The sequence below is a fragment of the Leguminivora glycinivorella genome, chromosome 21 (genome assembly GCF_023078275.1).
Source record: "Leguminivora glycinivorella isolate SPB_JAAS2020 chromosome 21, LegGlyc_1.1, whole genome shotgun sequence".
NCBI lineage: Eukaryota > Metazoa > Arthropoda > Insecta > Lepidoptera > Tortricidae > Leguminivora > Leguminivora glycinivorella.
Window position 1 is genome coordinate 5937443 of NC_062991.1, and position 13168 is coordinate 5950610.

The window sequence follows — 13168 nt, forward strand, 5'->3', positions numbered from 1 at the left end:
AGGAATGTATTTAGTAACCTATCATCTCGTGCGGCAGAACATTATTTTTAATAAGAGTTTTGGATTATTTTTAATTTTTGCGCACCGCGGAAAGTTTTCCATGTTAAACGTGGGGATTAGAACATTTTGAAACTAGACTTAATAATAAGAGTTTTAAATGATTCAGGGTTAGTTTCATTAGCCTTATATTGACCGGGACGCAGTTGCATGCATCATGATCACGGGAAACTGAAGACGGCGGGTGTATATCGGGACCTCATCAATCAAAAAGGTAATCACGGTCTAGATCCCGGTCAATATAAGTTTAAAATTCAAAATATTTATTCAGCAAATAGGCCACAGGGGCACTTTTACACGTCACATACATTTTGACATAATTTTTATATTTTAATAAATTACACAATTGATACAACACTAATTTTGCCTAATGTATAACGCTACTACAATTTATTAGAGATGTGTAAGGTCTCTTCAAGTCGAATTACAAACTAAAACTACACATAATATAAAAAAAAAGTAGAAACAGACATAAAAATCAAAGTCTAAAATTACTTTAGAGGTACAAATGACTCTAAATGTCACAACTTAAGATAACATGTATAGTTTACTTAATCTATTTATCCTCAGAGGCGTAATAGGTCTCCAAGTGTCAAAATCATGTAATTAAAATATTAACTTAAAAAAAAAGAAACAAAGAAACAAACTAGAACCGAAGTAAGTGTGTAATATAAATCAGGATTCAAGTTACTAATTCGTTTTAATAGCCCCTGGTAGCTTAAACAGACCGGTCTTCACAGACAGCACCCGTTCACGAGTATGACGCGTATCTCAGCCATCGCCTCCCTCAACCTTCATTCAGGAAGGTGGTTTAATAATAAGACTAACTTATTTCTAGACCAGAGCAGTCGCTAAGGCCCTTCACAAATTTACGTCAGACCTTCCTGTAAGTTTGTGAAGGGCCTTTGTCCTATGGGTTAGAGTTGTGCCTGCTCGTTCACTGAAAAGATCGCTCCCATCTCCGAAGTGTACTAGTTGGTTCTTTTAGGACATTTAGTACAGTAGTACATCGAGAGAGCGAGAGACAAATTGTGCATATGGCGTGCAGTAACGCTCGCTCGTACTAGCCGAGAGCTGATCGGCCGTTTTCGCGCTCTCGGTCCGAGTCAGTCGGTTCTAGTTCGGTTGCGGTCGGATAATATGGATCGCTTTGCTGTCATTGTCACTTCTCGGCTCTTCGCTCTTTTCGCTCCCATTCTGTTGCGCGTGTATTAAATGTACTAGAGAGCAGAATCATTTGGGAGTAGTTCGGTCTAGTACAGTACAGGGAATCGTGTCTTTTGTACTATTAGTACATGTATGTACTACACAAGCATACTACGGGTCCTTATAACAAGTCAAGAAGCAACATTGATAATTGCCATCTGTATTTTCCAGCAGTTACGATGAAGCGTACATGGACACATACGGCGCCATGGACCGACTGCAGTACGGCGACTGCTTCTCGTCCGATCTGCAGTCGCAGTCGCAACTGCAGTCGCAACCGCAGGCGCAGAACAGAAGAGAGGACAAGCGCGGGACGTTGGACGATAGGATCGATCAGGCGTTGAGGCACACTGGTATGGATACAAAGATTTATGGATAAGTAAGAGAGTAATGTATTTAAAAATTAAAATTTAAAAAAATCCCCCGACCGCGAGTAGTAGACCGATTTTCATGAAACATGGCTAAGAACACTCCCGACTTACTCAGCTTTCAGACAAAAAAACTAAATCCAAATCGGTTCATCCGTTCGGGAGCTACGATGCCACAGACAGACAGACACGTCAAACTTATAACACCCCGTCGTTTTTGCGTCGGGGGTTAAAAATAGTCCGTAGCAAGTCCGGCTTAATTTCAACTTCCTATGCAAACGAATTTTCGCTCTTATTTATAACTAAGTGTGGAATTCTAACGAAATTTAGACGTGAGTTTATTGTTTATATGGGCGAATGGACTTGTGACTCTTAATCCACGAACTACTTAGAGAGGATCAGCAACAATTTAAAACCCACATCTTGACTTATGGCCTATTATTTGGTGTGTCTAAAAAATGCCTATAACACGCTTAAGCCTTTTTAGGGCATAGAAAATTTATTTCCTACCTAATTTTGAACTCTTACTGCATAATTCCTGATACGCTAGTGTTTTATAATGGGTTAAATAAAAAATAATGCATTATTCAAATTGTTTTTGTTATTTATGGTTTCAGTTTTAGGCGAAATAGCAATGGAGCCAGAAAATAAAGATTCGGACGCGGACAAGGATAAAGAGAAAGGAATATTGATCACGTAAGTTATGTATTTGACGACCGGTCTGGCTCAGTCGGTAGTGACCCTGCCTAAGGGTTGTAAATAGAAAAAAACAAATGTTTTTTTTTTCAGAATTGTGAAAAAAAAACATGAAAAAAAACCGAGCACCATGGTTTTTTTTCTAAATATGGTTTTTTTTTTCAGATGAACAAATAATACGACAATAACGGTTTTTCGTGAGTTGTAACGTGTTTCAATAACAATAACGTACATTTTAATTAGGGTTTCTGATTTCTCGACCTATTAGAAGTCTCGAGTTTCGAGAAATCTCGAGCCCAAAGTCTCGAGTCTTCTCGAGTCTCGAGTCTTTTTTTATAAATGGTAAAATTTGGATAAAATAATAAACAACAATATGATTAGTAGTTTTTATTGCACCGCACTATTATAAAAAATGCGTAAGAGCAATAAAAATCTTCTTTGAAATAAACGTAAATCAAATTTTAACAAGAAAACTACAATTATAGTCTTGAAAATAATACCTAGTCCTTTAACTTCCCCGCCTGTGCACGGGTTAAGTAAATTAAAATGTCATGTATTAAATCATAATGTCATTGAAATTAAACGTTTAAAATAACTTCTTCTTCTTCCTCGTTTCCTCATTGCCGAGGATCGCGACCACAAGTAGCGTGTCTCCATTGAACTCGGTCATAAGCCATGTGGACTGCACAGTATACGCTGTCGCCACACGATTTCTTCACACAGTCAGACTATCTCTTACGAGCCCCACCCCAAGAATGTTTATCATTAATTCGCCATATTATGCATTGGTGCTCTCATAATGTGTCCGAAAAATCTGAGGGTCGCTCTTGGCATATTTTGGAGAGCCGTGTGGTGATATTCAGTTCTTGCAAAATAGAGATGTTTGTTAGTTCTTCTAGCTTTTCAAGTTATACTCGTAGCAGTCTTCGCTAGCACCACATCTCAATAGCGTCCACATCAAATCTTTTCAGGGTCCAAGTTTCGGCACCATACATAAATATCGAGATTATCGAGAAGACAAGAGATCGAAATAATCGCACTTTATTTTGACGTCGGATTCCTCTGTTCTTCCAAATTTTGTCGAAGTTAGCCATAGCACTCTTCGCAGGTTATCAATGACCCAAGATACATAAACGCGCTGACTTTTTCGTAATGACGAATTGCTTTTAAATAACACGAGGCTGTCAAAACTAGCCAAAGTCGCTGCCAGCTTACGTTGGAATGAGAGGTTAGATCGCTTTATCTCGTTATAATTTATGGCCGCCGTTCGACACCGTCCCCACCGCCTCGCGATGAGACCGGGCAGAAGGTAAAGTTGCATTTCACTTCAGGTCGTACTTTACATTCGGGACTCGAGACGTCTCGAGTACCTGTCATTTTTTTCTCGTCTCGAATGAAGCCGAAATTCTCGAGTTCGAGACTCTCGAGCAGAAACCCTAATTTTAATTCAATTAACATTCAGTATACAAACGTTTATTTGGGAATCCCCGATGCTGCGTGTAGCGTGGAGAGGCGGTGTTGTTGTTGTTGCCAACAGTAAATAGTGATAACTACCAACTACAAATTTCGTAAAACTTACTTTTATAAGGCCAGAAATTAAAGTTATTTGATTAAATTCGTTTAATAGTTAACATTAAGTCTAAAAACCGTATAACCGTATTAACTACTTTGCAAATTTTGAGATTTCGTACTTTAGAAAAACACGGAGAAACTAAAAAGTCAAAAATAATAAACCTTTCAATTCAGATTTCTTATCGTATTGCAATAAGCTAAACATCCAAATTATAAACAAATCAATTATTTTTGTAGTCGGTACCAGACCTGTTCGTCGCCTTGCTATTGCCTGTTTGCCCCACCCAACCATACACAGGCTGGTACCGACTCCAAAAATAATTGTATTGTTTATAATTTGGATGTTTAGCTTATTGCAATACGATAAGAAATCTGAATTGAAAGGTTTATTATTTTTGACTTTTTAGTTTCTCCGTGTTTTGTAACGCGCTTATTTTTGAAGGCGGTTTTATTTTTTGTTAAAAAGTTTATTTATTTGTTGATTTTTAGTGGTCCCTAGTGATATTATATGTATCAGTCCGAATACATGTACAGTAGTGAAAGAATTATCCTTTAACTCCTAACCATTGAGGAGTTGACCTTCCATCATCAGCTCAGTTGATTTTTAGTGGTTCCTAGTGATATTATATGTATCAGTCCGAATACATTTACAGTAGTGAAAGAATTATCCTTAAACTCCTAACCATTGAGGAGTTGACCTTCCATCATCAGCTCAGCCACATAAAATTATTACCATCAGACGTAAATACTGATGTACCTTTGAAAAATAGACTAAAAACATTACATGTGCCTATAACATTTGAAGAGTTCCCTCGATTTCTCCAGGATCCCATCATCAGACCCTGACTTGGTGCCAATGGGACCATCTCGGGGTTATACCGGTTCGATCAAAAAAAAATTTTGAAAATCGGTCCACGATTCTCGGAGATATCGAGTAACATACATACAAAAAAAAAATAAAAAAAAAAAACATTCAGTCGAATTGAGAACCTCCTCCTTTTTTGAAGTCGGTTAAAAAAAACATACTCCAGAAAAAAAAACTGTTTTTTTTCACGGTTTTTTTTTCATGTTTTTTTTTTTTTTTCAAGCCAGAAAAACAACCGTTTTTTTGCAACCCTAACCCTGCCTGCTGAGCCGCGGTCCTGGGTTCGAATCTCGAATTATTTAAGTATGTATATCGTCGCTTAGCACCCATAGTACAAGCTTTGCTTAGTTTGGGGCTAAGTTGATCTGTGTAAGGTGTCCCCAATATTTATTTATTTTGTATGTCATATGCAGTTTGTATAAGTATTACTTACAGCGTCGTAAACGCTGTAAAATTCATATCATTTGTTTAGTTCGATACATTTTGGTTTTTAAATAATGAATATTAATAGATATTATAATGAATAATTTATAAATTTGAAAAATTACAAAATACTTGTTTTTTCTTCTAAATTAATTTAAGAAATATCACAGTAAATATGAAAGATATTAATTTTTCATCACACCCGCACTTTAAATGTGTTATTGTACGCAGGCGGAGCGTGAGTTTTAGAAATATCGTTCTCCAAGGGAATAATGAAATTTCTTGTACCGTACTTAACTTTTTTACATCTATATACATATTTTTTACATTGCGAGTGTGATGAAAAACATTGTGTGTAACTCGGGGAGTATGAATATTACTAACTCGAGTCTTTAAATCGCTCCGGCAAGCCGTCGCGATTTAACTTACTCTCGTTAGTAATATTCAACTTCCTCCCCTTTTTGCACAATGTACTATTTTGTGTTCGGTCGCAGGTCTGGCGGTGGACGTAGTCTGAAGCGCGTGAGTTTTGCGGACGGGTACAAGCCGGGACAGGACTCTGATACAGAGGAACCGCCCGCCAAAAAGGTATGACATATTTCTTTTTTTTTATGGTGGAGTTTGTTTATAAAATGGATAAATGAAGTAAACAAAACAAACAAACAACCTACCTTCACCTTCATTGCCGGCCGCGGCCGGCCGGCTAACCGAAACAGAAATATAAATTAACTTCGTGTGAAAAAGAGACAGCGAAAGGCGGCTCGTGCGTCGGCGAAAACGCTCGGCTCCGGCGCTCGCTACGGTCGCTATACCTACTCCCGCGCGGCTCGGAACGAAATAATAGTGGTTTTAGGAACGCTAAAATTCTGTTCGTTCATTTAAACGTTACTGTAAGGAACAGTTCTTTGAGGGAACGAAATAAGAACCGAAACCGAAATTATTTTGTTCCCACTGAACAAAATTTATAATGAACCGTTCTTTTAGGGAACGATATAAGAACCGTAACCGAAATTATTTTGTTCCCATTGAACAAAATTTATAGGTAACGGTTTAAGAACGATATCAAATGGTATTTGGGAACGGGTTCCGATCCCTGACCAGAAGAGTCGTGTTAATCGATCGGATTTTTGTTTTCGTTCAATTAAATGAAAACCGAATCTTTTTTTCAAAGTGGGTAATTATTTTGTCTCGAAGTATTAAATTTGCGTCACGTTGAAATCGTCGCCTGCGAATTTAATTTTCGTATTATGGCCTCATCTTCGTGAGGCTCGATGTATGTTACAATGTACACAGTCGTCGCAATCTAATTTGAAAAACCAAATGAAGGAGAATTTTCATTGTCGCATCGGTTTTTGAAACAAATGAAATTTTTTCCAATTTACTTATAGAACAAGGTTTAAATTGAAGACGGGAAAACGAATTATTTGTGTAGTCTAATTTTAAGTGTCAGTTCGGACACAGCGGAAACCGCGCGGATCTTATTTTAATAGCATAGTACTAGACCGTTCACATTACACCGCGCGGTCGGAGGGTGAACGTTCCAGTACTGTGCTATTAAAATAAAATCTGCGTGGTATCTCCGCGTCTGAAGTAGCACTAGTCTCCGCCACACATAAAGCGTTTTGTTTTGATAGTGTAGCGTTAGCGGTGCGCCGGCGGAACGCTCGTTCCGCTCGCAATCCGCGCGCACTCCGCTCGCAATCCGCGCTCGTTAGTTCCCGCCGGCGTCCGCCGGGCGCAACGCCAGCGTTCGTCCGGCGCACCGCTATCGTTGCGCTCCGCCTACGCTATCAAAACGTGCATGTGTGGCCGGGCTATAAAACAAGGTGTGTTGTATTCCAGCGCGGCCGGGCGCGGCGCACGGGCTGCGCGTGGCCGTGCCCCGCGTCGCACCCGGACCACGTGCCGCTGTGGGACGCGCTGCCCCCGCCGCCGCCGCCCCCGGCTCCCCGCCGCCGCCCGCGCGCGCCGCGCCGCCGCTGCACCTGCTGCGCCCGCCGCCGCACCCGCACCCGCTGGCCCTGAGGCCGCCGCACCCGACACACAAGTTCGGTAAGGCATGAAATAAATTAAACAAAACGGCCTACACACGGCTGTGAGACGCGCTGCCGCCCCCGCCCGACTCGCCGCCCCCTATTCGTGTGACTCTCCCGCTGCACTCACTAAAGAGACCGCGTCCGCCGAGACCGACACGACCGCGACGCGATTCGATATTCTCACTCTTTAATTTCAAAATAAACGAGCCACGCTCGGATACGAAGAGATCGACCCGCCCCAACATTTTTTACATTTTCTCAATTTCTGTAAAAACTATAAATTATAATTCTACCCCATTGAACTACTATGTACTACGTACTAGAAATGACAACTCGAACATATTCTGTGCGCCGACCGGCAGCGGCGGCAGCGCGAGGCGCATGCGCGTGAAGCGAACCGTATCATAGAGTAAGATTTGACCACCTAAACACGACACTTTTAGTGTAGACTTTTGTTTTATACTTTGTGTGTGAAATACTAAGTAGTTTACTTTTAGCACTATTATACATTGTGTTATATTTAATTTCTACTCGGTGAAATAAAAATAAGTAATTGTTTTTTTTCATAAATTTTAATTTCCTTTGAATAAAATTAGTTTTGTAAGTTTCTGTCGCTCAGAATAATAATCGCGCCATCCACCTTGTTTTACCTCCCTTAAACACCGGTTGCATTAAATACTATTTCAGTTTTTGTGTCACTATTTTTCGTCAATAATGAGAATTATAATTCAAAATCATGCTTATTGTATAATATTATCGACTAAAATTCGTATTAGAACCGTGTAATATTCAAAACTATAAATTGAAATAAATATTTTTATATTATATATTTAAAACAGAATATGATCACAATTATTATACCTTATTACCTACATGTCATGTCTGCGCGATTCATCTATGATTCCAGTTGTCAAAATGGCGGCCATAGCATCGCGTTTAAGGAGCCCGTCCCTTCATTATAATAATTACTTAAATTAAGTTAGATCAAAATAGCTTGTCTACTAACCGATGAAATGTGACACCGTTACTTTTATTAGATTTTCTCGTATGGCTTCAACAGTATCTTATAGCACAGGAAGGCATTTTTTCATTTTATTTGTGTGCAGTCAGAGACAACCTCCTCCCACCACGCGCAGAGACTGACTGAGGCAACATAAGTCCACTGGACTTATGTTCGTGGCGCAAACTTTTTGTTCGCCGTGTCCTCTCTAGTACATTATACCTCAATGTTCTACCCCGACAATTTAAATACCACGTGATAAATAGTTTTCTGCCCTATACGATGACATTTAGTTGCAATTGCCAGTGCAACTAAAGGTGCTCTTACACGGGCGACACGATTGCCAGCAATTTACATACATTTAACACGTTCGTTCAATGCACACCGACTGACTATGGAGCAAACGCGGCAATGGTATGTGTATTACTGGCAATTGTGTTAAACTAGAAACATACTACGCGGACGTCCGTCGTCGCGCAACCGCGGACGCGGATCTGGACAATAAATATACACTTAACCGTGCAAACTATCGATGACGGTCGTGGATTTGGCCTTAAGCGCATGGACGTCCGATCGAAATCTGGCTCGCTGGATGTTTTGGTCAGCCGAAGCCACGTCCCGAAGACCATGCACACTGATCGGTCGCGGTCGCTCGACGGCGAACGTCCGCGTAGTATGTTCCTAGCTTTACCCATGTAAAAACACCAAAAGGTAGTGATGAAAATGAATATTATATAATATATAATTATAATTACTTATATATATAAGCGTATTTAAAAAACAAAGGGTATAGCCGTGTTTGTATGGGACATTGGCCCCAGAAGCCAAATCGATTGCTTAAAAAAATCGAAAATTGGTTTTAATTTTTTTTTATCTAAACTACAAAACCGATTTTTTTGTAACTTACACACATTATGTAAGCAATAAAGATGCATTATTTAAAAAAAAATGGATTTCCAAATATCTTTATAAGTAGTGAAATTTTCACTTTAAAGTTTTCAAAAATTTTTTTTTTATATTTCCGTGATAGGGACACCCACCAATTTTGGTTATATTATGTATAAACTAATATTCTATAACATATATTTTTTTCAAAAACATTCACTTGGATCAACATTACCAAAATGAAACAGACTTATGATATACCATACATTTATTGGACTTGATATGGCTAACTACAAGAATCTAATAAAAATAACATAAGAGCATCGTCAAAATAAAATGTCTATATTACAAACAGGAACACATCTAACTGGCCATCAGTAGGTCTTACTATGTCAATGTTAATTAGGTCTACCGATGGTCAGTTCAGTTAAGTTTGTGGTTGATGGTATGGTACAACGTACAACATAGATTAATGTCGCCAGATGTATTAATTAATACTAATCGTCATCACTATCCGTGTCAATCGTTACAATTAAGCCTTCATTTTGGAAAAGGGAACTGAGCCTTTCATTGGGGCGTGGAATTTTAGATAAATATCTGCCGTGTGACAGATAGTAAATCACAGCCGCCACATGCGAACAACAGCCCACAGTTCTCAAGCCATTGGCACATTCACAACAATACTGTTGTATTGTGTGAATGCCTTCAGCTTCAGGATCATATTTTAAAAAACATCTGTACACCTTTTTAGAAATGTGTCGTGACTGAACCTGTATTTTTAATAACTTCGTTTGATCTTTAACGTATGCCATTTTGAAAGTACCGTTTTCATCTAAAAGCTCAGCTAAATATGAAATTGCTTGTCCTAACTGGTAGCTACCAGTGAACAATAACTTTAATTCAGGCTCTGATAATTGGGGGAAATCGGTTATGTTATTGGATGAGAACATTTGGAAGGGTAGTTTCTTTCGCAACCAGCCTTTTTGTTCTACTTTCGCTGCTAAAAGGTTTTCTGAATAGTTTTTCGATATCATTTGTTCGTAAATCTCATTAGACATGTGAATGTCAGAAGTTAACGGCTTGCCAAAAAGATTTAATAGATATGAAGCAATTCTATATAAGCTTTTTATTTTGGGAAGCATTTTGTTGTCTAATGTTTGGTCAAGCAGTTTATATCTTTGTTTTAGGGCACCGTGTTTTGCTTCTACAACCCAACGAATTTTAGTAACACTTCGGGACTCGTTAGCCTCTTGAGCTGTTAATTGTTTCCTTTTACCTTTGATTGGGGGCATCATAACTTTAAATCCTTTTGATTCCAGCAAAGGAACGACATCCCGAAATCCTCTATCGAGAACAAATATGTCGTCACTTTGTACAAGGTTACTCATGCTATCAATGATTTTACGCATTATACTAGCATCATTTTCATTCGCATGGTAAGGCCCCAACATGTCCACAATGAAGCCATCTGACGTACAGATTGTAAATGGTTTACATAAATGGGTCTTTTTCTGGCCAGAGTATGACTTGCGTTGGTACTCGTTATTATTACTCTTTTGATGGTAAGCATAGGTACCATCAAAAATTAGAATCAAGGTATTTGTGGCTTTAAATATTTTAATGGCAAGATCGGTTGTGCGGTTCTCAATTAACCATTGTCTGCTAAGTGTATTTATCCCAAACTCATACGGAAGGACATCTGTTTCAAATGACTGAATTACGCTCGCTACGTAATCGGAAACAGCTTGTTCTCTCGAGAGCTGTAACATTGTTGAAATTAATTTATTGCTACTACCAGTACGTAATTTTACTAAAAAAACTATAATTGCTTGTAAAGTACTACGCTGCATGCTGTTTCGTAAGCTAACCAATTTATTTCGAATGACATCAATTTCGTTCCATGTAAAGCCTGTTAAAACTTTTAAATCATTATCTGCGAGTGCTCTACTTTGTATCTTATCAAATACATAAAACATAAAAAACATAAACATAAAACATAAAACATATTTATTCAACTTTACAAATTCATATACAATATACACAGACTTTAAATACAGAACTTTGAATTTGAAAAGCAAACCCTTTGTGCCTTACCAATAGTTGGCGTGATTCCTACACTAGGCAATGCCTGTCCCGTAGGAAATCAAATTACAACCGGGTTACCATTACAGGCGCGAATTGCTACAAAAAGAGAATAGATTGACTTATATTATTGATTGATTATCTTATCTTATATAATATCTAAGTTCTAAGTTAAAACTAAAAACTAACTATTTAGTTTAGGTATTTATTACAGGACAAGTGTGGGTGTGAATTCGCGTTTATGAGTGTGTGTGTGTGTGTGTGTGTGTGTGTGTGTGTGTGTGTGTGTGTGTGTGTGTGCGCGCGCGTGTGTGCGTGTATGTGTATGTGCGTGTGTGTGTGAGTGTGTGTGTGTGTGTGTGTGTGTGTGTGTGTGTGTGTGTGTGTGTGTGTGTGTGTGTGTGTGTCTGTGCATGTGAGTGAGAGCGTTAGAACCAGACTAATTTCCTTTCAGAAGGCTTTCGGTTTCGTTGTACGTTAAATTGCCTAGCCATTCATGAAGCGTAGTTTTCAGTTCTTTGACAGTGAGGGTTTTAGTGTTTACCTTGCTGCTTACTTTATTGTAGATAAACGGATGTAGGTGCGAGCTAAATCTTTTGGCAAACACGGATACCGACTGAGGCAAGGGGACTTTAAAGATTCGCTTTTCAAGCAGTGTAGTATAAATGGGAGACCTCAGAACCTCTGTGTGCGTCTTTAGGGTAGCACGCAGAATGAATAATGCACGCACGTTGAGGACGTTCATGTCTCTGTATACATTAATAGTTGGATACCTGATACCTTTCTTTAGTATAGTCTTCAAGACTGCTCTTTGGGCTCTTTCGAGAGTTATCATGTTGGTTTTACAAGCCCCTCCCCAGGTGGAAATACAATAAGTCAGCAGGGATTGGCATATGCTTACATATACTGATCGCAGTAAATCTATCCCCGCAGCATTGCGTAAATTTCTGAAAACATAAATTAGTTTTCGGACCCGGTTTGCTGTTGTGTTGACATGCTCTCTGAAATCAAGTTTCTCGTCTATGACCACTCCGAGGTATTTGATATGGGGGTTCGGCTGATGTTGACACAGGAACATGAAATAGATCGTGGATCTAGGTTTACGCAGCTGTGTACTTTAATTCCAAGACACTGAGCCGGAGCCGAGGCTTTTGTCTTATGAAAACAAATGTATTTTGTTTTGGTCAGATTAAGAGTCAATAGATTGTCCTGCAACCATCTAGAGACCAGTTTTAGTCCACTTTCGGCATACTGGAAGGTCTGCTCCCAAGTGTTCCCATGGAATATAATGGCTGTGTCGTCAGCATAACAAAAAATATCAGCGTTCTGTAGGTTGGCGTTGGCTAAATCATTAACATAAATGATGAACAGAGCTGGACCTAGTATGCTACCCTGGGGGACGCCGTAAGTTATTGTTAAGGGACTACTAATATGCTGATCGACCGATACGCGTTGAGTCCGATCTGAGAGGTAGGATCTAAACCACTCCAATGTAATTCCTCTAATACCACAGAGTTCCAATTTCCTGAGAAGAATAGGAATGGAGACGGTGTCAAAAGCCTTGGCCAAGTCTAGAAATACACCAAGACAGGGGTTGTTAGCATCTAAGTGCTGGGAGACTAGATTAACCATGTGCGACACCGCCTCCTCAGTAGATTTATTTGCGCGGAATCCGTATTGAGACTCCGAAAGGAGACTGTTCTTCTCCATAAAACCAACGAGGCGCCTGTTTACCAGTTTCTCAAGAATTTTGGAGAAAACTCCCAGTAGTGAAATTGGCCGGAAATTACTAGGATCCGACTTATCTCCCACTTTGTGTATTGGAATTATGGCCGCTTCTTTCCATCTACTTGGAAACTTGCCCGTGGAAAGGCTCAAATTAAATATATAAGTGAGTGGCATAATGATGTGAGCTTTGACTGCCTTCACAAACTTGTTGGTGATACCGTCAGCACCTGGCGCACTATTTGGCTTTAAA

At 39.2% G+C, this 13168-nt stretch overlaps 1 protein-coding gene across 3 annotated transcripts in view; it reads left to right on the forward strand.

Annotated features, from left to right (window-relative positions):
* The window catches only part of LOC125237385, a 42374-nt gene that overhangs the window by 10102 nt on the left and 19104 nt on the right, over nt 1–13168 (forward strand). For 2 of the 3 annotated variants that reach the window (XM_048144403.1, XM_048144405.1), the window contains 4 exons: nt 1435–1616; nt 2249–2327; nt 5682–5775; nt 7030–7239. In XM_048144403.1, coding sequence (XP_048000360.1) covers nt 1435–1616; nt 2249–2327; nt 5682–5775; nt 7030–7212 — 538 coding nt within the window. In that variant the 3' untranslated portion in view covers nt 7213–7239. The remainder of the gene's footprint in view (nt 1–1434; nt 1617–2248; nt 2328–5681; nt 5776–7029; nt 7240–13168) is intronic. The other variant, XM_048144404.1, reaches the window with a different exon arrangement.